Source organism: Nicotiana tabacum, chromosome 10 (genome assembly GCF_000715075.1).
Source record: "Nicotiana tabacum cultivar K326 chromosome 10, ASM71507v2, whole genome shotgun sequence".
Taxonomy (NCBI): domain Eukaryota; kingdom Viridiplantae; phylum Streptophyta; class Magnoliopsida; order Solanales; family Solanaceae; genus Nicotiana; species Nicotiana tabacum.
The window spans coordinates 86,725,944-86,752,752 of NC_134089.1; the positions used below are offsets into that span (position 1 = coordinate 86,725,944).

The 26,809-nt window shown below is 33.6% G+C and overlaps 2 protein-coding genes across 6 annotated transcripts; both read right to left on the reverse strand.

The window, feature by feature from the left end:
- Positions 1-205: 205 nt before the first annotated feature.
- On the reverse strand, positions 206-7,784 carry LOC107768054 (phosphatidylinositol/phosphatidylcholine transfer protein SFH13-like). Of its 5 annotated transcripts, none has more exons than XM_075223048.1 (15): positions 7,415-7,784; positions 6,603-6,720; positions 6,190-6,487; positions 5,817-5,916; positions 5,466-5,732; positions 4,871-4,948; positions 4,660-4,764; positions 4,503-4,552; positions 4,306-4,405; positions 4,080-4,178; positions 3,891-4,004; positions 3,583-3,739; positions 1,603-1,991; positions 1,456-1,530; positions 206-472 (listed from the first exon to the last, which is right to left on the reverse strand). In XM_075223048.1, exons 2-15 carry the CDS (start codon positions 6,607-6,609, stop codon positions 452-454), a joined length of 1,860 nt encoding a protein of 619 aa, XP_075079149.1. In that variant the 5' UTR covers positions 6,610-6,720; positions 7,415-7,784; the 3' UTR covers positions 206-451. The 5 variants fall into 5 exon arrangements, with proteins under 5 accessions (XP_075079149.1, XP_075079150.1, XP_075079151.1 ...); XM_075223049.1 differs by having other exon boundaries at positions 6,603-6,717; positions 7,415-7,781; XM_075223050.1 differs by having other exon boundaries at positions 5,817-6,115; positions 7,415-7,738.
- Positions 7,785-20,362: 12,578 nt separating this feature from the next.
- On the reverse strand, positions 20,363-24,543 carry LOC107768053 (ubiquitin-conjugating enzyme E2 28-like). The gene is made up of 5 exons (XM_016587164.2): positions 24,413-24,543; positions 23,085-23,176; positions 21,924-22,051; positions 20,761-20,865; positions 20,363-20,677 (listed from the first exon to the last, which is right to left on the reverse strand). Exons 2-5 carry the CDS (start codon positions 23,152-23,154, stop codon positions 20,534-20,536), a joined length of 447 nt encoding a protein of 148 aa, XP_016442650.1. The 5' UTR covers positions 23,155-23,176; positions 24,413-24,543; the 3' UTR covers positions 20,363-20,533.
- Between the last annotated feature and the right edge of the window lie 2,266 nt (positions 24,544-26,809).

Genomic DNA, 26,809 nt, shown 5'->3' on the forward strand with positions numbered 1-26,809 from the left:
AAAATCCTGGATCCGCCACTGGAGTTATTTACCTAGAGGAGCGGGATCAATTCTCACATAATACTTTTTTTTCTCCTTTCTTTAGTGGTGCATCCATGTTAAAAAAATCCTAGAACCGCATCTGAGTCCAAGTCTGTTGATTTGACCCTTGGTACGGTAAAAGTAACAAACCAAATGAGGAGGAATACAATTAAGATGACACATATGCCGCTAAATCATCAAGAGACTTTCTTCTGAGCTTTTCCTTTAGGACGTTTCAATACAGTATATTTAACATCTTGCAGTACCATGACTGCAAGTTCTGTAAAGGACATTGTACAAGGAAAAAAAAAAGGAAAACTTTGTCACTACGACTGGAACGTATAAGCTGACATCTTCTTTTGTAGCGTAGTTAGCAGTTAAAAACTCTCGTCGCATTGTTAAATACTCTGAATCTCCAACCTTCCAATATTCAACACAAAAACCTCCGCCTCTGCAACAAAACACCGGCAGATCTCAAACTTGGTACATGAAGAACTAATTGAAACCTTATACTTTCGGAAAGAAAGCAAGCAAGACAGCACTAGTTACAAGAGCACAGAAAATAAGCAAATTATGCAGAAATATGGAAGGGGAGCCTCGGAGCAACGATAAAGTTGCCTCCATGTGACCTATAGATCACAGGTCCAAACCGTGGAAGCAGCATTAGGGTAGGACGTCAACATCACCCCTTAGGGTGCGTCCCTTTCCCGGACCCTGTGTGTACGTGGGCTGCCCCTTTTTTAATGCAGAAATATGGATACCATAGTCATATTTGATACAGTTCACACGTTTTGTTAAGACATTGAAAATAAGTCTCCCTTCAGAAAGATATATAATTGTACAAAATAAAAGATTCAAGAGTAATAATTCGTATCTAGCAAGTAGCAAGAGATCAAGAGTATCTCACACATAAGATTATATGCTCTTTGGCTTGTATAAACTCATCATTTTTATCTCAATCTCAGTAGTGGATCAATAGAGATTATCAGATGAACTCCATAAAATGCCCTTTTATCAGACCTTTAACACCCTCCTCTCACCCGCCTTTTTCCTCTTGTCCCATTCCACCATGATGGCAATGCCACCAGCAGAAGACACTCTTGGAAGTCTAACTGCCCATCTACTTCCCAGGCCTTCGCGGTAAGGACATTAAAGCATGAAAATGAACAACCTTAATAGTAAGAAGCAGACAGCGTGAATTGCCTTCATTTTAGCTTTCAATCGAATCACAGGGTAAGAGTCTCCCACCCCCACTCTCCCTGGCCCTTTCACAAAACATGGGAAGAAAAATAAAACAAAATAGCAGATAGATGCAAACATTATCACATGACAGGATAATACAACACCTAAGCAAGTATATATATACTGATTGGCTGTCTATCTGACCAAATAATGATGACAAACGAGATGCTTAATATGTTAAGTGATGCTTACATGAAATCTCGACTCTTTTAGGTTCTCCAATAACTCTGCAATTTCAAGTTGCTTCAACACTGTAGCATGCAATACCTGTTGACAGTGAAACATAATAAGAGGACACTCCAGGCTCAAAGTTCTACACATCTCACTGATGCACCTTACCCTTTTTGTTTTATCTAGGTCAACCTCGACAGACTTGATCCTGTCCATTGATTGCAGAAGCATTTGGTCCTTCTCTGCTGGGATCTCAGCGGGCTTTTTGTTTATTTCTTCCAATAAATTTTCCAATCTATTAAGACGCTGCATGCATGGATGGGCCTCCCTTACTTTTTGAACTGCTTCATCATTAACAGACGAACTGGTCCCGTGCCTTTCTTCCAATGCATTAGTCGGGAAAACATTTGTCTGTTTCCTCCAGTACTCAAAGGGCAGACTACGAATAAATGTACAGAGTTTGAGTATGAAAGGAATCAGTTTCCTTTCCAAACAATGGAAACAACTGCTCAAAATCTTCTCTTGGATTCTTTCACACCAACGAATTGCCCAGATACCTAAAAAGCACATGAATACTGGACATGAATCCCACAATATACGAATTTAACAATTTAGCATGAGTCGCAGATTGGAAGAACTCAAAACTCAGTTGACTTGAATGCATAGAGTGTACACATATGTAGCTAAACACATCATTGCAGAGTATGTGCACAAATGATGAAAACGAGCAGCAAAAGATGGATAAAATATAGGCTTAGTGCAGTCTTCAACAAGGTAAACCTACCAGGTCGATATAAAGTGGCTGAAAATGAAAATAGGTGAGCACATCTACTGGCCAAGAAAGATTTTTAGCAAGGCAAACTTTGCTTGTAAAACTTAAACAAGAAGTTTCCCATTTCCCACAGTCCTTTCACATCCAAAAGGAAAAGGTTTTAAGGCATGACAAATCCGGCTTCTGAAATTCTCACATAAAAGTCCTTTCCTCTCTACCTTTTGGGTTTTCTTTTCCTTGGAGAGTGGAGAAGCTTGGCGAGGCAGCATAACTTCCTGTCTTCCTCTCAAGTTTATCATAACTTCAAACACGACCCAACAACACTACGGAATTCCACTATCTCCCTTGCTAGTATTCACAATAATTTCCTTCTTCTTTTTTTATTGGAACAGAGCTGAGGCTAATACTGTTCTCTAATTAATGCTATGATTTCTACAAGAGTTACACTCCAGAAAAACTTGTATATGCCTACAGCCATTACATTAGTTTTCCAGTTGATTCGAAAATCTAAAAAATGCAGATTATCAAATTTTAAAAGGAAAGTTCACATGAATAAAATTAAAAAGTGTCCTAGAATAAGTTCAGTAACTTGGTTAGCAAAATTCAGATAAGATAAGTCTGGTTCACAAATTGGAGGTCTGTCCCAAACATATACAACAAACTAGCAAGAAATTCCACCTTCTATGTTGGAAAAGAAGAGATTATGTAATTGTCAAGGCATACAAAATACTTCTATTACTAGTGGGATTTCACTGGGTATGTTGTTGTTGTACAAAGTACTTCTATTCTTCTTATTTTTACAAAGAAATTGAAAATGCCAAAGGACCCATGGTAAGCTCAAATTCTTCCAATAAAGGAACTTCACGCGATTTCTATAAGGGAAGATTTACAGTTATTAAGAAACATTGAGGGTTGTAAGTGAAATTAGCTCAAAGGATTAGCTGTTGGAAAAATTGAAATACAAATGAATTAGCCCTATTTCAGAAATTAGAGCCATAGTCGATTAATTGACTTAAACTAGTGATTCCTCCAAAGAGTAAAGAAAAAAAAAAGGGGGGGGGGGGGACATAAATTTCACAGCATGACTGAAAGTCACCTACAAAAAGTAAAAGGCAGTATAAGATGGCAACTGTTACCAATAAAACTAGAGGAGAAGTAAGATCTGAGGAAAATCTGATTTTGAATGATGAAAAGCAAATAGCCTAAGGTGAACAATAAACCCTGAGGATCATATCATGAATCAAGAACTGAATTCAATCAATAGCACTTTACAATTCCGTGGTGTCTTCATATACCAAGTCACATCGTACAACATACAAGGCAACTACTGTTTAAAGGTTCTTTTGATGGCATTGATGATTAACAAAGACAAATACCTTCAGAATTAGGTATATCAGTGGAACAAATCATTGGATTTCTCTCAGGAGATTGTTCTTGCCAATGTAGCAATCCATGCTCATCAGCAACACCTCGATCACCTAGGCTGAATTCATCATCACAGCTACAATAAGCTGTTGAATCTGATGACCTAGCCTATGACACCAATTATTACAAGTCAGAAAAAGGAGTGATATACAAATAAGTGCAACTGCACATGCACATGCTGCAACTACGTCTTAGTACAGGAGCATTACTGGAGCTAAATGAAACAAACAAAAACTATATTATGTTTTGGAGAACTCACTTCTTCATCAACTGGGGCCAGCCTCAAAATTGAGCTACTACTTCCCCTAATTGGTGAACACGAGTCATCAGCATCTGATACTGAATCACTTGTGGATGTGTTGCTACTCCTCCCCTGACCACAAAATAAATTGTCATACAGGGAGAGGCACAAATGAGAAAAAGGAAGCATGTCAAAGTGAAAATTTACCTTTAAAGGGCGTATCTGAATATAGGATTCAATTTTCCTTTGGTCACCGATTTTTCTAGAGATTTCCTTCACTGTTGTTGCTTCTACGTTATATACAAGCTAGAAGCAGATGAGAAAATAACAAAGGTTATTACAAATTAATTCTCCCCTCCAGGACTAGTTAAAGTATAATGAGAAGAAGAACATGTCATAAAAAGAAGAATATAACTGAACTGGCATAGCACACCTTCATTACTTCAGGATCACTCCATGGACCCTTGTTAGACCTGAGGCATCCACCCTCGAAAGAACAGGTACAAGAGCCACCTAAGAAGTCGGGCAATTGACTTTTAAGAGAGACACACAGAGAGAGAAACAATCAGATAAACGATTGAATAATTTTACTCTTCAAAGGCAAAACATAAAACAAAAGAAATAATGAACCTTTGGTCAATAACTTCAAGTAGTTTATCCAATGATTTGGGTTCCAGCACCTGCAAAAGTAAAGATTGGAACATAGAGATTCAGTCAATAGTATTTAGAGAGAGTGCCCCCACCCACCCACCCCCCAACCCCAAAAAAAAATGCTTTCCTCTACTACCTGTATCTTGGCAATAGTCTTTGCATCCAGAAATTTCTGAGCGGCTGGCCAGAGCATCTTTTTGAAGCCAGGGCCAGCATTGACAATGAACATTCGATGCAGTGTCTACACATAGATGTTGGATATTATTAAAGGCAGGCCACGACAACAGAGTCTGGATAAAATACTTGGACAATCTCATTTACTGGTGTTCACAGTTAACAGCTGATACCTCAGGATAATAGCTATTATCAATTTTTGCCATGGCAGCCAAAAGACTAGCGGCAGTCCTTGTGAAGTTTTTAATCCCCTGCATTGACAGCACACCATATTAAAGGTTGAAATTGAATAATAACTAATACTAGTATTTGTGATCATTAAGATGAACTACAAAAATTTTAAGAGGCATGATAGAGAGAAGATTTCCTTAAGTGGCCATGTTAGGTTAACATGGAAATGGTGAACACAAAATTGTATTGATGGGAAAATACTTGAACATCTTTACTGGTGCGTGAGGGCATAATTAAAAGCAATTTGGAGAAAAAAAATATGATACTCTTTGCTTTCGATCAAGTTGGGGAAATTGATGAAAGTAACTGATCCAGACCCAATTTGTAAAACCACCCATGGGAGTGCTAGCTATTTGTATTACCACTCGAATTTTTCATGCCTGTTTAATATGCCCTTGTAACAGAAAAAATGGATGTCTAATTAATGTGATTAAATCTGTAAGTGTTCAAAATGGTTCACACTGTGTAAAATAGGGCATCATACAAGTTAGAAACAACATCAGTTTGGTAAATTAACCACCAATAAAACAAACGTACTAAGCCTTGCACATCCAAAATTGTAGTAGTTGTGCAGATCCTTTTCTTTGCGGCAATAGAACATGCAGGGAACTTCTCATGTAGTGCCCTTTCAAATTCTTGAACATGATATTTCAAGTAGCGATCAATCGTGGTGATCCGCATAAGTTTGTTGGGATGAGCTTGTCCTAGCCTTTCGATATAAACAGGCCTTCCCTCCCTGTCAACTCCATGATATCCTTGTGGGTAAAACTGCAATACTTCTTCCAACTCTTCAAAGTAAAAATCCTGCACGGTCACAAGTTCCAATAAGAATCTATCAATCAGTATGAACAACAGTGAAATTAGCGCTGAGGTAAAGGTATTAAATACCTGCAATATTGTGTCTGCGCCATACTCTTTCCTCCAGTTAAGCATTTCTTCCCACATCGGAATAGTCTTCTCAACATTAAGATCTCTTGCCTTCAAAAATCTACACAGAATTAGTGTTAACAAAATTAGGTTAAACATCTGGCTGCAAGATATAAGGACACAATATGCAGGTGCAGAAACAAACAGCTAGGCAACTGTAAGCAAAGTCTCAGAAGAAAATTAGCATGGGTACTTAAAAGATGTATAAGATCCAGCTTCACCCGATAATACTGCTTCTTTGTCCGCATTTCGAACGAAAACTGCCATTGTTAGATAGGTGTTCATACACATGAAAATTTAGTCGAACAATTTTTCAGCAGAAACAGAAACGCACCTCAACATCATATGGTAGTCATCATGTCTGGGTGGCAACAAATTCCGTTCAAGGAGCCTTTGACGCAATTCACAGACAGCATTCTCCTCTTTTGCGTCACGTACATCTGCTATCGAAACTGAAGGGAACCTGTAGTCAACTTTCCTTTTTCCTCTTTTCTTCAGAGAGTGAGTGAACTTGTTTGAAGCATTTAATGCCTTTTTCTTGAAAGCACCAATTCTGGAACGCCGTCTTTCATCCTCTGAAACCTCAAAGTCTGATCTTCTTTCTCTTATGTCATCATAAGCATCCAACCATTCTAGAATACAAGACATCATCCAGAACTTTCATACGTGAGTATAAAGAAAGCGTACGAACTAGATCATCCACAGCAATTCTTGCAGACAATTACTTATCAAATGGAAAGCACAAACCTGACATCCTTCCGTGCGACAAGGACGACGTAAAACTGATGAAAGAAGCTTGGCCCTTAATGTTCAAGGCAATCTAAGCTGTTCTGCAGCAAAACCCATCCGAGCTCAAGTTGCACTACTTCATATGGAACAAGAAGAGTGAATCAATACAAAATCTCAGTTTCTCTTTCTTCAATAAGCAATCAAAATCTCAACTTAACACAGAGCAACAAGAAATGAAAAACGACACATTAACTAATGTCTGGAAGATAAGAAGAATATTAATTGGTGACAAGAACATCACAAGCACCGCTAAAATGAGAAAATGAAAATTCATTTCCTTTTAATTCTCTCCCTATAAATTAAATTGACTTCACAGATCTGAAATTCCATAATGAACGACACGCGCATTATTCAAACACTACTACACCTCCCACGCCCACATTGTCAATCAATCAATCAACTAAGCCTCAATTGCTAACTAGCCCAGGTTTGCTGCATCACAAAACTCAACCTGTATTGAGTTACATGGACATTTCTCAGACTGATCAGTACATTCACTGAAATGCTAAGTTTTCATCTATCAAAAATCATTTTAGGTACAAAAATTGGGAAAAGAGAAGTAAATTGAGATTATAAATCCTCAAGCTTACTTACATACAGCACAGAAAATTGATGATCACATCGAAACTTAACCAAATGTTAAAAGCTAGTAAATTCAGCTCAGATCTCACAACCCACATCAAGATTAAGACCAAATAATTACAAGAATCATTTGAAACATACAAACGCATAATAAGTCATATCAACAAAAACCCACAAAAGAAGAATACCTGAACCCTAATATAAGGGAAGCAAAATCAGCAAGTAACTGAGCTTTTGCATTGATTTTCTGGAATCCAAGGAATTAAAGGAAACCTCAACAAAGTTTTAATTGCAAAACATCATAAATTTCAAGAAAAATCTGGGCTCAGCTGTGAATTAATAAAAATGGAGGAATGAAAAAGAAAGATTTCACTACAATCTATGTAAATGCATATATATCATACTACTGTGTAAATATACTTAGATATACACATGGCTTTTTCTCTCTCTTCTCTTTTTCTCTCTCTCACTCAACCAATTTTCTGAAAGCTTCCAGCGCCACTTTTTATATTCTTCTTTTCTTTAATCTTTACGTGTCGTTTTGTAAACATAAAAATCAAAATTAAGCACTTACACAATCTTTTGTTTTTGATAGAAAAAGGGGGAAAAAGTAACAGCGTGCCAAGACTTTTATTTAAAATTTTACAACTTTTCATCTTGTACTTTCTCTACACAATCAAAAAAGATTAAATATTAAATAGAATTTACATGTTGGTAAATAAAAAAAAATTCTTTGACAAATAGGAATCAAGTAAAATATTGTCTAACATCTTTGAATGGTAAATATCTAAATACATTTACCAAAAATAAATATCTAAATACAGTATAAGTGGGACAAAACTACCATACTAGATTTTATGTGATTGGAAAAAAAGCTAGAATATTTTACTTTAATTTGTACTACTACTACTAAGGTAAAGTTAATTAAATATATTGGTGTTAATATTTACTTAGATAAATAGATTCGAAATTTTTTATAAAAAAAATTATTTGTCAAAGGTAAAAGATAAAGCAAAGAATAGTACGTAAAGTGAGGGGGGAGCAGTTCTTTTCTGTTGAACTACTGCTGCCGCTATTTTCTGAATCTCCTCGTTTGACTCGCTTTACTTTTTTACTCTCTTTAGTCTTTACCCTAAACTACTTCTATTGAGGAAAAGAATATTAAATACTTTATTTTTCTTTTATTACCGATTTCTATTTAAGCGCTAATAATATTAAATACTTAGATGTTTTCCTTATTATTGGAGTAATAAATTATCGGAGAAGTCTAGATTACGTTATCCGAGAGCTTTGACTGTTGAGAAACGAAAGTAAGAAACTGTTATTTAGGATTCGTGTATAATGGGGAAGTTCATTAATGCAGGAGTCTCTTAAATATATACACATTCTTTGAGCGGTGAGTTTATATCCAAATTACTCCGTATACACGTATCCATATACAGTTAGACCTCTGTATAAAAGTATTCATGTATAACAATATTTCATTATAAAAGTCAAGCTTTTTCGAAACCAATTTTCATGTTATGTTATAATATATGTTCTATATAATAGCATTTCGCTATAACATGCAAAAATATTCGGAACAAGCAAGGTTGTTACAGAGAGGCTTGGTTGTATAAAGAATTTCTTTTAAGTCAATTTAGCTAATTTTGTACATTAACGATGGATGAGTAAGCTAAGTGTAAAGTGTGTAAAGTAAATTATTAGAACTAAGTTATACTCCATTCGATCACTTTTACTTGGCACGTTTTGACTTTTCACACCCCTTAAGAAATAATAAATGAAGTGCATAATTTATCATGATACTCATATTAACTGATGCATATTTTGTTGGATTTTAGAAAATGATTTGAAAAGAGTAATAAATACTGTGGGTAAAACAGGAAAAAATCTATTGTCTTCTCTTGATATGCGTAAAGTGTCAAGTAAAAGTGAATATCTATTTCTAGTATACATATCAATACCAAGTAAAAGTGACCGGAGGGATTACTTATGTAAAATTATCTACCTTCACATTCTTCTAGTAAGATTGACAATTACTTATTTAAATATCTTCTCACAAAAGATTAGTAATAAACACCCGGGCCTCGAAAATGATTTATCTCAGGCTAGCTTAACGTCTTATTATTGGAAACCTACGAGGAATATGGCAACAAATTTGTTGTGTTTCTTAATAAAGTCATTGACCTTTGACTTTCTTTATCTTTTTTGGGTAAAATTTAATAACGTAGATCCAGTAAAAATTCGCATTATATGTGGAATGAAATAGAGATAAAAGTATATTTAAGAAAAGTGAGAGAGAAAATGATAAGTCAAAGGTATACTTATACCTAAAACTTTATATATTTTTATTTGAATAAAGGAAAATATCTCAATTTTATCTTCCATTAAATTCTTAGATCATTCATATTCATATCTTTAGCAAATTGTCTCATATTTATTCTAATCTTTATGATGTCTCAAGATAGACTGAATGGTTTTCACGTATCAAAATATTCAGAAAAAATGTCTAAATTCAATTTTTTAATTTTAAAGTGCAATCTAAAATTATTCTTTGTTATACATTAAGATGGGACATTGTTAAGAGTCGATACAAATAGGAGATAATTTAAAATGTCCCGTGTGATTTTACTTGAATGAAGTGGACAAAAATCCAGTATAGTATTATGTACTATGTAAACGTGGTTGTTTTGTCAACTCCTATATATAGTAAGTACTAGTACTCAACAAAATAATAAGCAGCAGATAGAGAAACACAGTGAATTAATGATGTTGGTGGGCTAAAACCTAGTGTTTTTTTCCTAGCTGAAGACGTCTTCCTTGGTAATATTATATTAGTTGGTTGGTTGGCACATCTCATAATAGACAATAGTACTAGCTTTTATTGTAACCTCCAAAAAAAATGGCATATAACCTCCAAATTTCCAAGAGGAAATTAATTATCTAAGCTAGCGTTTGACCATAGATTCCAAATTTGATTTGGGTGAAGTTTGGTTTGAAGATAAAAATGTGTTTGGACATACGTTTTCAAAATATATTTCCCAACTTTATTTTGGAAAAACATGTATATAATTCCCAAGTTTTGGGATTTTGGCCCAAAATCAGCAATTGGGGTGATTTTGGAATTTGGGATTTTGCCAAAATATGGGCAAAATTTATGGCCAGACATGAGTTTTGAAAATAACTCCCAAATTTATTTTGGCAAAACACATGGTCAAACGGGGCCTAAGACTTTTGGGGTCATTTATGCATCTAGAAAAAGGGCTAGTGGAAAAAAAATGTATGATTAATCTTTGATTATTATCTCACATTTAATGCGATAACCAAATACTGAATAAATTTAATCTCAAATTTATTTCGGAATTAGAATCCTAAACCTGATAACATATGGAGTCATTGACTTTTTGGGAACTAGTGGTGTAGTTTTGGTAACTAGTGGAGGTGCAAAAGAATGTTCTTTCACTAGTTGCTTATAGTAGAAAACAACTAAAATCACCCTTTAACATGTTACTGATAATTCTAAAAATAGTGAAGCTCCACGCCAAAGCGTAAGATGATGTATATATAGTTAGAGGAATTGGGTCAGCTCATAGTCACCTACTTCCAACCGATTAATAGAAAGTATTAGTCACATATAAAACAAGTGAAAAATAAATATTGATTTCTCGAAGTGAAAGACGCATATAAAGAAAAAGAAAAGAAAAGAAACATGTTGTCACTATATTATCCAGTTTGCTTTTTTTTTCTTTCTTTTTTTCTTTTTTGAGTTTCACACTTTTAACTGTAGCAAAATCGAAGGTAAATCACGCCAAACCAGTAATAAATAGTTTAACCAACAAAATGCACGTCATCTTTGCCCAAGGGGAAAGCTTTCCTTTTGGATGAAAATGACCTTTTACTATCAAGATATTGTATATGTTTCTCCCTCAATTATATTGCAAAATGAGAACAATTATATTGTGGTGATTGTGACATTTATAAAGTTTACAGCTGATCTAAAGAGAATAATGCATCTTATTCAATATGGCTCACATATCTATATATGATACAACCAAAATGAGTGACAAAATAAACGGAGAAAGCAAATGTCATATTTATTAATTCTAGAAGCACAAACATAAATGTAATCTGAAATTATAGTGGTGCTCCACAGTCAACACTTAAAACCAAAAAAAAAATTATAGATTGGCATCTGCATAAAACAATCCTTTTAATTTGTGGAAAAAAGGGAAATAAATAGGAGTATATATTAGGCATAGTTGGGATGACATGTAATCACAAAATGATATTAGTGGTACACTCATTAACAGCCAACAAGTGGTGAATAAGAGAGCATAACAAAAAAGCAAAAGTCAATTAATGGGGGTCAAATCTTCAATAATGTCATAACCATATCCAACCATTGCGTAAAATCCACAAATTAAAGTCACTACTAATTCTCATTTCGTGAAAAAGCAAAACTCCAATAACTTACAAGTTCAAAAACACACTATTCTTTGGACCCGTTTGGTCATAAATTTTGTCAATTTTTTTTTTTAAATTTTTTTGTCAAATAAATATTTGTTCATAAATTTTATCTATATTTTGACAAATTTTTAAATCCCAAAATTAGCTCTTTGCCAAAATATTACTATTATATTTTTAAAAAATTTTAAAAATTGCCCCAAACTTATATTTTATAAAAGAGCCCACCATTTATTATTTTGTAACAATTATGCTTTTCTTCTTGGTCATCTGATAGTGTATTATGTAGTTCATTATAAAAATGATAATTTTGTACCAAATTTATTTATGTTCAAGACTATGGTTTGTGATAATGATAATTAATGTTTTTGATGAAGATACTATTGTTTATTTGTGATAGTTTTTAGAACTTGTGGGTATAAGACATGTTTCATGTTTTTCAAAAAATAAAATATGCTTTGAAAACTGATATCCAAACACATTTTTATCTTCAAACCAAATTTTACCCAAATCAAATTTATCAAAATAAATTCAAAAATTTATGGTCAAACGATAACTTTTATCTTTAGGGGGAAAGGTTCAATAATATACATGGAATGTCACTAAAGTAATGAGACATAATAGAAGACAACAACATGTGAGAATCTGAAACCTTTTCTGAAATGGTAGCCACAAGAAAATCCCTAGAAGATTTGTTACCCCATCTTCCCAAAATCTTAACACCAGCTTTAGCCCCCAAAAGATCCTATGAAATCTAGCCAAAAAAAAGAAATAAATTCCTTTAGATATACCAAAGAAGTAAAAAGCTATTGTGCTGACAATGATAACAACCAATTACTCATTAATCAATAATAACAACAATTACTACTTATTAGTCTCAGCAAATTAGAATAACTTGTATAAATTGTTAATGGATAACGTCTGCAGCATTAAGATTCTTTTCATGGATTATTTTTGTAAAATAGTAATATAGCATGTTTGGCCAAGCTTCTTCAATCCTAGAAGCATTTATTTTTTTTAAATGCTTTTTTTTTAAAAGTTGAAGTACTTGGGCAAGCTTTTAGAAGAAAAAAAAAAGTGTTTTTGAGGAGAAGTAGAAGCAGTTTTGGAGAAGCAAAAAAGATTAGTTTCAGTCCAAAAGCACTTTTGAGAAAAATACACTTTAGCGCCCGTTTGAATTGGCTTAAAATAAGCGGCTTTTCAACAGAAATAACTTTTAAGCCAAAAAGTAATAAGTTGGGGTTTCCCAGCTTATTGCTTTTGGCTTGTTTTAAGTAGTTTTAACTTATTTTAAGCACTTTTTAACTTTGCGAAAACTAAAAAAAGCTAAAAAGATCTTAAAAGCTCATTAGACCAGCTTAAAAGCCACACAAACACCCTCTTAGAATCAGTTTTTAAAAGATTGACCAAATACTAATTACTGTTCAGAAGTATTTTTCAAATTAATTAGCCAAACACAAATAGACAAAAATACTTCTTAAAATAAGTTGATTTTTACAAGCCAAATAGGCTAATAGTGTGGAAGGGAGAGTGTATAATTAGGGGTGTTCATAAAAACCCGAAAAATTGAACCAAATCGAAAACCAAACCAAACCGACCAAAAAAATTGATTCTTTTTTGTTTGGTTTGGTTTTGGTTTTTAATTTTAAAAATCGATCAAATTTGGTTTGGTTTTGGTTTTAATCCAAAACTAACCGAAAATAACCAAACCAAACCGACTATAGGAGTAACTATTTTAAATCTATTATTACACCTATATATATGTATATTTTTATACAAAGTTTCAAAAAATTTATGGTAAATGTTAATCGTTTGCACTTTTGGTACAGTTCTTTACTTTTACATTATAGTTTGATTGGTAGTTTTCTTTTGTTAAGTGTAAGAATCCATTTCATGTTAAAAATAATATATTTTTAATTGAGTCTTTAAATTATTTATCACTATTTGATTCAATTATAATCAATATATCTGGGTAAATAATAGATTTCTAAAAGGGTAATTGATTTGATAATGTTACGTTAAAAATGTGGTCGCCAGAATATGTGTTTGGTAGTGTATGACTTATATTTAAGAAAAAAACCGAAAACCCGACATAGACCGAGTCGAGAAAAAACCGACATGGTTGATTTGATTTGGTTCTAATATTTGAAAAATTAATTTACTTGATTTGATTTCTTTTTAGGGAAAAATCGATTCAAACTGAACCACGTACACCGTATGTATAATTAGTGCAATAGTGTAGTGAGATGAGGTTCAAGGATCAAGGCAAAAAGGTTAAATGGGAAAGAAGTCAGAGCTCTCAGCTCAGAGGGGGAAATGGAATGAATTGGGAGAAAATAATGCAAAGGGAGAGAAGAAGCTAGGCGTCGGTAGACAAGTCGCAATCAAAACAATACAGATAAAGACACTACTATGAAACTGAAAAGAGAACAACACTATCTGTCTTTTTACGGTTTCTCGTCACCATCAAAATTGCTGCACTATTTCCTTCTTTCAATTTGTTTTTTAATTTAGTTAATCTTTAATTTAGCTCAAAATCTTTAATTGATAAAACATATTACTCCCTCTATCTACTAGCGTAGGCAAAATTTTCACCAACGCAAAAAATGTTAAGAGGATCAACAACTAATATAGATGTTGATAATTTTTTTGTTCTTGTTTACACTATATAATTTTGTTGCGAAAGTGTATGGGATACACCTCCTTCCACCCCCTAGCTCCTCCCTTGCCTCCGTCCAATTTTATGTGTCCTTGGTTGATCGGACATGAGGTTAAAAAAAAAGTTAAAATTTATGATAAAATAAGTCATAAATATTTTTGTAACTATAAATTATTTCGGAATAAAATAAGAATTTAAAAATAATTTTTTAGATATACTAATAAAGAAATTATCACATAAATTGGGACCGAGGAAGTTTCTCCATCTTCATGAAAGCGCAATTAAGGGGCGTATGCATCTATACCCGCTTTTTGTGTCACGTTTTAACTTGTGTCCGCTTTGCAAAAAAAGTTGCAAGCGTACGCGCTTTTTCGCATAACTTCAGCATACGGGGCTGAAGTAGCAAAGACAATCACACAAAACTTCAGCATTCTAGTAGACGGGCCTGAAGTTCAGCTTTAGAGCTGAAGTTTTTGTTTTTGTAACTGGCGAACTTCAGCTCTAGAGCTGAAGTTTTTGTTTTGTAACCGGCGAACTTCAGCTCTAGAGCTGAAGTTTTTGTTTTTGTAACTGGCGAAGCTGAAGTTTTTATTTTATAACTGGCAAACTTCAGCTACTTTTGTTTTGTAACTGGCGAACTTCAGCTCTAGAGCTGAAGTTTTTGTTTTGTAACTGGCGAACTTCAGCTCTAGAGCTGAAGTTATTTAGTTCATTTGTAAAACTTCAGCACTATATAAAAAAGGAGGAGAAGGAGGAGGAGTAAAACCTGTTCAGTACTAGCCTAAAGATAATATGTTAAAGTTATATTTTTACTCAGTTTAAGTTCCTGAGGGAAGTGTCACAGGATATTTACACTGGGGAAATATTGTTTTATCTTTAAAATGAGTTTATTACCATTCCAACAATTCAAAATCTCCATCTGAGCATTTTTAGAAAGCAAAAGCAAAATGGAGTACGGGTCGATGCATCTTTGATCCCAAATGAAACAAAAAAAATTAGGAGGAATGGCTAGTTTTTGACCTGGCTCAAAGTTTAGCAACCGTTTTAAATGTAATTAGAAAGCAGTCCGTATAACAAAAATATAATATCAGAAAGAAATACAGCAAAGACGTATGACAATGACATATATGGCTCCTTCTTTAGTTCCATGCAGCACCAACAACAACAGAAGAAAGAAGAAGAAGAAGAAGAAGAAGAAGAAGAAGAAGAAGAAGAAGAAGAAGAAGAAGAAGAAGAAGAAGAAGAAGAAGAAGAAAACAAACGAGGAAAAGGAGGATGAGAAAGGGGGCTGAAGTTATTTAAAAAGCGGCTACAAGTTGAAATTTTTTAAAAAAATGGGTATAAGTTAAATGGGGCGACCAAATAGGACGGCCCGTGCAATTTTTACCGTAATTAAGGGTCACTTTGGCCGATATAACTTTATCAATAGCAGTATACTACAAACATTGATTGTCATTCTAATGATCTTCAGAAGGTACTCACTCTGTTTCAAATTAGATGAGATACTTTTCTTTTAATCTGTTCCAAAATAAATGGTACATTTTTAAATTTGGAAATAATTCAACTTTAAACTCTTCATTTTACCCATTTACCCTTCATGAGAAGCTTTTATAATCATACAAATATCACATCCCCACAAAACTTTTACCCCTTAAGCTTTTAAGATCACAATTTTTTTTAAAAAAATTTATCTTAAATTTCGTGCTGAGTCAAACTACATCATCTAAATTGAAACGGATGAAGTATTATTTATTGGAAACATAAGTATAACACTATCAGTGGGAGAAATGAGTATATGAAAATCAAACATACATGTGATGAGCTTTAACACATACTAAATTAGACACCCTACGCTAGAATTTTATGATTTATGAAGATTATTTCCTTATGTTTTTTATTCTTTAAAAAATCATAAAAGAGTTTTGTACATGAGAATTTTTTGGCACCCCACATGTTAGCATTAAATTAAATAAGACGACAAATCACAGATCTTTGGAGCTATCTCTTTCAATTGGTGCCCTTTAGTACTACGGTACGCGGGGGAGGGGGGGGGGGGTTAAATAGTTAAGGGAGTAATCTGTCACGTCACTGTTATTACCTTTGGAATTCTTTAGGATCAAGATGCTTTTTTCTTCTCACACCATACAAAAAGGAGTGTGGTAATTTTTTCGAAAACAATTCCATTTTTTACTGTGCAGTTAAACTTTTTATAATATTACTATTCAAAATGAGATTTTTACTCATTTATATTGCTTTTGACTTTTTTACCTTCAATATTCAAGTTTTTAATTTAATTACAAGTCAATATATAATTTATCATTTATATACACAATAATATATTAGACTCCAATTTTATCCATTTTCTCTCCCCTGTTTACTTCCCCATCCGTTAACCTACACAGTTGACCCAAATTATTTCCTTCCGTAACAATACATTAGAGTAATATGATACGAACATACAATTTAAAAACCTTGTAACGTAAATGATCACTAATTATCTTAATTTTAAGAAAATTTGATGAAGATTCGACGTGATTTTGATTCATATTGAAAATCGAAGAAAAAGACATAATCAAATTATATATTTTATACTACAACTAACACAATTGTATACAAGTTGTATATAAATTTATGTGATATTTAGTTTTTGACCGGATTTTATAGAAAAAAAATTATATTCAAGTTGTCGATAAATTATATATTTTGAGTGAATTTGTATATATTTTGTAAAAAGCTTTAGTCGCTTTATGTAAATAGAAAAATATAGATAAACCGGATAAATAAGTTTGAGATTTCATATATATAGAAAAAAGTCTCATTTCAATTTCACTCAACAACAATAAGCCCGATAATTTCCCACATCATTCAAAATATACTCATCTAACTAATTTAGATTTGCAACCAGTGGTTTACCCAAAAAATGACCCAAATCAATTTTTGGAATTTGCAAACTTCTCTTTGATTTTTTTTTTTTAAATTTAATAAATTTCATGTATAAATAATGTTTTAAAAAATTGAAAAAATTAGCCAAAATCGATGTTTAAACCGGAGCTAAGAGCCCGTTTGGCCAAACTGTCAAAAACTGCTTATTTTGAAAGTACTTTAATTTTTTCTAGAAGTACTTTATCCAAAAGTACTTTTGAAAAAAAAATAGTTTGTGTTTGGCCAATTCGTTTAAGAAGTACTTTTTGCAATATTTGGTAAACAAATTCTGTCTGGCCGATCTTTCTAAAAGTACTTTTAAGTGTCAAATTACCAAAAAGAATTGTACCAAAGTCTTATAATTATTTTAAAGAGTAAAATGAACTTAAATATTTATCGTAAGATACTTTATTTTTTGTTTTATTTAATTAAAAAATAAAATATAAAGTAAACATACATATTAAAAATTTAAATCAATATAACATGTATAGTTATACCAAATCATATAATATTATCTAGTATAATTACTTATTGTTTACATGATGATTTGAATAATCAAAATACATCATTCGGCATGAATTAGAAGTACATTCCACCAATTACTATATACTGGTAATCCACCATGAAATAGTAAGCAAAGTCGCTCACACATGATAACATTTCTCAATAATTTTATCTCTAATTCTATCACACAACGCCTCCATATTAGTAGAAAATTTCCTTTGCATTTCTAAAGGAATAACGGGAGACCCATCTCCTTCCTCAATCTCTGCAGTAGTGTCTTTATTAGCATAATAGTTGAATTCCTTATCGGTAGAAGAATATTATCGGGTGAAATTTTGTATAGCTATGGTAGTTGTAACAAGATGATTCTGAGTGTCAAACTTGAAAGACGACATTGAGAATAAAATAGAAATAATTTTAAATATATAAAAAATTATTGTTTTCGTAAAAATTTAATTAAGTATGTTTAAATTCAAATTCAAAAAGAGTAACTAATTATTAACAACAAATAATACATAATTTTTTTTTTTATAATTTAAATTTTAAAAAAATAATTATTACCTAACCTAACTAACTTTGTCCTAAATTACCAAGTGGCTTATTGTGAGGTTGCCACTTGGCTTAATATGGAGGCTTTTTCTTCTTCCTTTAGTAATATATAGATTATGCGATGCAATAATAAATTTATTACCTATTTATAGGTAATTTTCACAAATTAGATTTGATAGATGTTTTAAAAATTCGGGAATTAATAGCTCATAAAAGAAGAAATTATAAATAATTACTTGTAAGAAGATAATTGATAATCCAAAGAAGGATGTAGATAATTTACTTTAGTGTGGAAAAAGAAGAAGAAGAAGATTTGAAAAGTTACAAGACATTATTATACAAAGAAAAAAGAAAAAACAAGAATAGCTATAAAGAATTTGGAAAGTTACAATATGATTCATGTATATTATATCTTTAAATTTAAAGGAATGGTAAAAACTAAAAACAAAAATGAAAAAAATCCTTAAATCAATAAGGGATAATTGGAAAATATAAATTTATAGTGAAGATAGTTTTGTCTTGAATAAATTAATTTTCTACTTCTTTCCAAAAGCAGAAAAATTGCTTTTGCTTCTCTGTTTTGGCCAAACAGCTTAAAATTTTTAAAAGTATTTTTTTTGGGAGAAAAAAAGTATTTTTGACCCTGGAAAGGCTCTGAGTAAAATTTCCAAATAGCTTAGTAGTCAAAGTAATGTATATTATTTGAAAAATAATAAGCTCATTCTGTTGTCCTTTTTTTGGCCAGCATTCTGTTGTCCAGTGACGTACCTTTTCAACTGGGGCAGAACATGCCACTCCTTAGGCCTGACCACCATCACATGCCTTGTTTCTTTGTGACTATTTCTGATTAATCAGCTTTTGCATCGATATTCTTCCTACTTTTACTCCCAAAGTCAGTTTTGAACAAGTTAATCTTTATTTTATCAAAAAAATTAGATAGACGATATTTTTCTACTAATTTGACTTTCTACCAACATACAATCACTTAATTTTGGTTTTTTAATGTCAAATGAAGACTTATAGGGTGTTTCCTACCTTAAAATATTGTAGTGAAGTTCACAACCGACAAGGTGAAGACAAGTTTTTTCATTTCTCTCTGATCTCCCTTTTCCAATTTGTCCTTATGAAAGGTAAAATAATACTACTACTATTTAAACTCATCACTCTGGTGAAGTGGTCATAAATAGGTGCCTATGGTAATGTAACAAAAAGAAGGTTGAAATAACATAACCAAGAATCAAACTTGTCAAAAGTTGGAAGGAGAGGAAAAGACATTTGGAAAAAACAAAATGAATATGGCGAGATGGTTTTACTCTACTACTACAATTACAAACACAGTTTGCTCGTAAAGGGACGTCTCAACTAGTTCTTTCTGCCTCCTTTTTACCCCAAGGGCAATCTGAATCTATCCTTGTAATGTTACTCATATAGCTGTCTATGCAAATATGACAAAACTCTGATAGAGAAGATGGACCACAGACCTTTTTCAATGCATCTAACTACATATGTACTTATTCCTTTTGCTTTGTGCTAAACTGGGAAACAAGCTAAGATTTTTAAATATTACTTTGATTTATATTACATATGAATTACAAAGCTGAAAATGACCTTTCTTTTGTGGTCCAATCATAGGATGGTGTGAGTGATCCCTTTCATCTTCTGCTGAATACAACCAAGTTTCTTCTCACTAGAGTCTTGTTCTACATCACAACTTTCCTCTTACCATGTGTAGCTTGTAACATTTCCCCTTATTTTCTCTGTTTCGGTCTAAATAGATATTTCTTCAAAGGCAAAAACAAAAACTACCATATACACTGTCAATGTAACCGTTCATACAATACTTCCAGAGAACCTAAAATCCAGGGACCACTATCAATAGCATCTTATCACACTCACTCTAAGTCAGCAGCTGAGAAACGGCCCAAGCCCAAATTACAGGCTGGAAAAAAGGGTAAGAGTCTGATGAAAATGTTTTGGGCCGGTAGCGGGCCATAAATTCCTAATACCATGTTAAAAACACAAACGAAACATCTCTATATGATAAGAAATCTGATTTTACCAGATGATAAATATTTAACCAGTCAAACAAAAGAGGACACAACGTCAGATAACAAAAGACACCAATATCAGAAAATTGTGCTCCGCGCCTATTTTTATTTACTACTATAGCATAAAGGCCCGATGTTCATGGGAGTAAAGCCAAATGTTTTCATCCCATGGCATATTTCTGGGTCCAAGATCTAGCAGTACTCTCATACTTCACTCTATCAGTCTTGTACATGTGAGCAATCTCTGGCACTAAAGGATCATCTGGATTTGGATCAGTAAGCAAGGAGCAAATGGAAAGCAGCACCTGCGATTTCCCAGCTTAACCATCACCAAAATGTATGCATAAAGCAGAAGCTTTAGAAAGCCAAGAAGTGTGTAATACTTTACCTTGGATACAGTAAGGGCGGGGCTCCACTGTTCTTTTAGGATGTCCAGACAAATACTACCATTACTGTTGATGTTTGGGTGGAATACTTTGGTTTTGAAGGCAACCTACAAATGCACAAGCCAAAATAAAGTAAAGTAGAAAATCCAATCACTGGAACCAGGTGCCTTGAGACAAATAAAGAATGACGAATGCACAAGTAAACTGGCTTTTTGCTGGTATTTACTAGTAACACGACAGACCTAACAAATACGATATCGCATTTACATTCGCTTATTTAGACACTCCAAAGATACTACGGGAATCAGTTTTCCAATTTAATGAAAATTGGTAATAAATCAGTTTAAAGCAAGGACCACAGGAATCATGTCAAGGGCAAATAAAAAAAACGGGTTTATTGTTATTGAGCAAGGCTTGGGTTATCTTATTTTTCTAGCTGTGATTACTGCTTCTCTTTACATGCATTCTTCTCTTTTCATGTTTTTTCTTGAGTCGAGGGTCTACCGGAAATAGCCTGTCTACTTTCTTTCACTAGATAGGGTAAGGTCTGCATACACTATCCTCCCACCCCACTTGTAGGAGCGCACTGGGTATGTTGTTGTTGCTGCTTATTGATCAAGGCCAAGAATACCTAATCTCGTACAACCCTAGGGCCTAGGTTGCTTGAAGCCCTCATTTCTGCATTAGTCTAATACTTTCAACAGCATACTACTCCATCTCAAAGTTTGTGGATGGAAATCTAGACCGATCATGGTCCAAGGTCATTTCCCACTGCTAACTGGGATGTGATATGGTGAGAACTATATGTACAGGAGGCTACAAAAGAAAAGTATAACATTCTCTATTTATATTTATAGCGAACATGGGTAATGCTTCCTTTGTTACCATCTTGCCAAACAATGGAAGTTGATTTATCTAGTAAGTTAACCGATCTAACATATCATACGAATATGTCTGCTACAGGAGACTCTTTCATTAAATAGTTTTAATGTATTGCAGAAAAAGAATCGGTAAGGTTAGGAATGCGAAAGCACTATTCGTAATGCAGAATTTAAATTTGGGAAGTTGCTAATGCAAGAAAAATTCTACAGAAACAAAGAAGAAGACAGAATACGCGAAAGAGCCAAATATTTCCACATAATATTTTGTCAGATTTTAAACCTACCTTTGGGGGCTTGAATGGATAATCTGGGGGAAAATGGATAGACACAAGGAAAACACCCCCAGAAAATGGGCTGTCAGATGGACCCATAATTGTAGCTTGCCAGTGGAACATATCCTCACCAACAGGACCTGCAAAGGAAGGTTGTAAAGCAATTTTTTTAGTCTAAGATGATACCTAAGTTAATATTATCCATTTTTCACAAATTCCAGAGCGAGTGCACAAAGATTACCAAGAAATTAGCAGAGCCAAAAAATTGTCACCTGTTACTCCGCATGTACGTCCCCAACCCCCCAACACAAAACAAGAAAAGAAAATAGAAAGAGAAGGAAAGAAAGAAGAAGATAAAGTGACCAGAAAGTAATGACTATGCATCTGAGGCTAGGGGAAAAAGATATCAGATTATTTCTATTTCTGAGCACTCTGATAAATGTATTCCAACACATCAAAAGAAGACAAGTTTCTTAAGGAACAGGTGCAGAGGGGATAAATGACTTAGTTTGGACAGCAATAGCTCAACCAAAACATAGATTTCTTCTTTGGCTGCTCAGACATTTGAATATTCATGTTGATTCTGCTGAATGCTTCCTATGTACTGCACCGACGGCAAATACATCCCTCCATCTTTTCCAGAATGTGCTTCGACTAAGCAGCTACGAAATGAGCTATCTAGCTGGTTGGGCATGCAACTAAAAGCTGGGGAAGTGCAGACGATTATGGAAATGATCAAAAGGAAGCACTGTAACCAATTCACAAAGGAAACTGTGGCTGCTATATGGGGAGCAATCATTTACCATACTTGGAGGGCAAGGAACTGGAAAATTTTCAAGAATTAGAGTACATATTGAGGTAGTTTTGGCACAGATTAAGAAGGAAATTGTAGAAAGGTTAGATCTTCTTAAGCAGAGTAGGAAAGCTAGAAGTCGTAATAGACTGATCCAAAGACTTCTTCGTAATTAGTTTTTATGATGGAGGCCTAAGTTTTCTTCACAACAATCTTCCTGGAAGGGGCTGTGAGCTTAGGTGCTCTTTAGGTGTATTTGTTGCGTATGTTTGTTGGTATGGTAATATTCACAGTTGTTACCCCAAAAAAAAGTGCGGAGGGGATATCAATAACATGGTAATAAAGAGAGATTAAGCAGCACAAGTCACATTCACATATACCTGCACTGCAAGAAGCAGGGGGGTCTTTCTGCAAGTCCTTCAGTTCCTTCTGAATCCTCTTTGAAGCCATTACGAATTTCAGACAGACTTCACTGCAAAAGAAATCTAAACAAATCAGTATAATGCCAAAGGAAGGTTAAATCATTAACGTATATAACAAGATATTAGCATAATATTATCGACGATGATCGCAGTTCAAAACTTCTTTCACAGAAGTTGTAATTATATATATAATAAACAGAATAGATGGTTTCCTTACCAGTGCAGCTCCCGGAAGTGCAAAGGCAATCAGGCAATAACTATTACATAATATTGGCAACCTCAGGCAAAACAACAGACAATGAAGTTCCAAACCTAAGTGACAATACTCCCTCCCCAATAACAGAATTTAACCAGGATTAACAGCCAAAAAATAACTACAATTGACACCAATAACAGCAGAAACCATCACATATTACTGTATCAGACAGACAAAAAAACAAAACTGACTTGAAACCGGAGATAAAATAAATTACCATAATCAATGGCATAAAAATACAGCCATTAACACTGAAAACAAGGCCAACTATTACATCCTAGTTTGTATCACACATAAAGATCAAAACTTTGTCTTGAAACATGAAATTTGTGAAATTACAACATCTTCCTCTGAATTACACCTACAATTAGCTTTGATCTAAAAGGCATTACACTTTACACCCATGATTAGACAACCGACAAAGCATGCATGTCAATTCCTCATAATTTTCAATGACAATGTTCCAAAAACGTCAAAAAAATCCTAAAGCATTATTTGCACCTTCTGCAGGTGAACTTCAAACTAGCTCTTACTCACAAATTTCTAGAATTTAACAACTAAAACTAAAAACAAAAAAATCCAGTTTTGTGCAGGACCCTAAAAGATCAGAATTAAAAACGCTCTTTTTTCTGTTTTGTGACGAATAAAGGAGAATACCTAAAAATATAAACTTTTCTAACTGGACGATATAAAACAAAACAAAAAACACATATCAATTCAACTCTCCTTATAAAATAGATGGTATCAGCTGTACGAATAATCTCATAATCATGCACTTTATCCGTGAAATCTAAGAAAGCGGTAAACTGGAGTAACGAATATCTTAACACATGAAAAAGACACCAAAAAGAAAATAGAACGTCGGCAAACCACCAAGAAAAATCCACGAAATTGCAAGAAAAAGAAGAAATAGACCATGTAAGCACAAATAAATTAAAACAACATGAAACAGCGGTGAAACAAAGAGAGATTGATCGATTCGAAAACGCTAATAAATCAGTAGGGTTAAAAATTGTGAAGGGTTACGAACCTTTGTGGGAGAGAGAAGAGTTGGAAGGAGATTGCAAATAAAACTCGGACCTGAATATAAGCATGGAATTTTGACGGAAAGTTAATTAATAGTACTAGAAAAGGTCTATTTTCTCTTTTTATATTTGGAAAAAGAAGAGTCTCCGTTGGGCGGTGGACACCTCATGCCATGCACGTGTTAATACGATGTTTTCTTGCCTTTTCGTTTTCCCCTTGGATTACTTTTTCTTTTTCTTGGACTAGTATTTATACGAATATTTTGTTGTATTTTGACATTTGGCTTAATCTTATGAATAACAATTTTTTTGTGCTAAAATTACTAAGTGACTTTTTATTATGTTGTCACTTGATTTAGGGATATTTGTATCTATATCCACTTTTTGGGTCACGTTTTAACTTGTGTCCGCTTTGTAAAAAAAATTGCAAGCGTACCAACATTTTCGCGTAACTTCAGTATATCAGGCTGAAGTAGCAAAGACAATCACGCAAAACTTCAGCATTCTAGTAGACGGGCCTGAATTAGCAAGTGTGCTGAAATTTTTGTTTGTAATTGCTGAACTTAAGCATAGTAGCTGAAGTTTTGTTCTATATTTGCTGAGGTTTTTGTTTGTAATTGCTGAACTTAAGCATAGTAGCTGAAGTTTTGTTCTCTATTTGCTGAATTTTTTGTTTGTAATTGCACTAAATAAGTTGAAATTTTCTTGTCTTGGATTCATTAGTTTTGCCATTAAGCTTTTTCAAAAACTTCAGCAGAAGATGCTGAAGTTATTTAGTTCATTTATAAAAACTTCAGCACTAAATAAGCTGAAGTTTTTTTGTCCTGGATAAGCTTTTTCAAAAATTTCAGCAGAAGATGCTGAAGTTATTTAGTTCATTTGTAAAAATTTCAGCACTAAAAGCTAAAGTTTTTTTGTCCTGGATTCATTAGTTTTGTCATAAAGCTTTTTCAAAAACTTCAGCAGAAGATGCTGAAGTTATTTAGTTCATTTGTAAAAACTTTAGCACTATATAAGCTGAAGTTTTTGAAAAAGCTTTCTAACATACTAGATAAATAATCAGATTGTCAACAGTATCTAAATCATAAATTTTGGAAACAATAAACGTGAAAAGAACAGAATTATCATGAAAAGAATCAATAAGTGTGACCTTAAACTAATGTTGTACGGTGGGCCGGGCTGGGACCGGGACCGCGGTCCTAACGGGCTGAACGGGCCTGGCGGGCCGGTCTTGGTGGGCCGATCCTTAATGGAGCAAAAAGCCCGTGGCGGGCCGGGTATGGTAAAAAAGCCCACGAGCCCGGGACCGGCTGGCGGGCCTGGGCCGGTCTTACCGGGCCTAACGGCTACTTTTTTTTTAAAAAAAATTTTTTAAAAAAAATAGCAACCGTCAAAAATTAAAATTATAGTCGTTGGGCTGCAATTTTGACCGTTTGGAAGTTTAAAAAATAGCCATTTGGCCCCCAAACTTTATATAATTACACTTTTTCCCAATTCTCAACTATAAATACCCCTCATTCTTTCATTTTTACTCACCAATTCATCAATCTCTCTTATCTCTCTACTATAATTGCTTATTTTATTGTTGAAATTTCGTGAAAAATTGTGAAGTTGGTGAATTGAAGTATTCAAGTCTTCAACGATTTTCAATTTTCAAGAAGTTGTTCGGCAATTCGGTAAACGCGTTCCAACTCTTAAGTTTTAATATTATAGTTTTGTTAGTTTTATTTAGTATAATTATAATTAATATGGCATTTTCTTTGAAAAATTTTTTTGGTGGTAAGGGTAAAGCTAAAATTGGTGAAAGTAGTGGCCAACCTACTACCCTTCCCCCGGCTCCCCGACCCAGACCTGGTAGACGTCCTGCTGCTCCTATTATTCTTGATAGTGATAACCCCTGTTTTCAATTTTCCGATAGTCAATTTTGCCATAATGTTGCACCAGGTGAAAATTTAGATGATGAAACTATGAATGCTCTTTATCCTAATGAAACTATCTTTGAAAATGAGGATGAAGATGAAACCCAACCGGATTTAGATGATACACCTACTAGTCCTTTTAATAACCCAACTGATGTACCGCCCGACCCACCTGTAGAAACCCCTAGTTTTAATAGATAACCTCCTAAACGCCTAGAAACATCATTAGTTTGGAATTTTTTTACTCAAGTAAGAGAACAAAATAAGGCTAAGTGTAAAACATGTGGGAAATTACTGGCGCATAAATATACTGGAGACCGTAGCGGCACGGGTAGTTTGACTAGGCACATAAAAACACACCCTAGAGATAAAGCTAGATATTTACAAATGAAAGCGCAGCTAGAGGGAACACATATAGATTTTGATGTTAACCCTAGTACAAGTTCAAATCTAGTTCAACCAGGAATTAACACTGTGACCGGA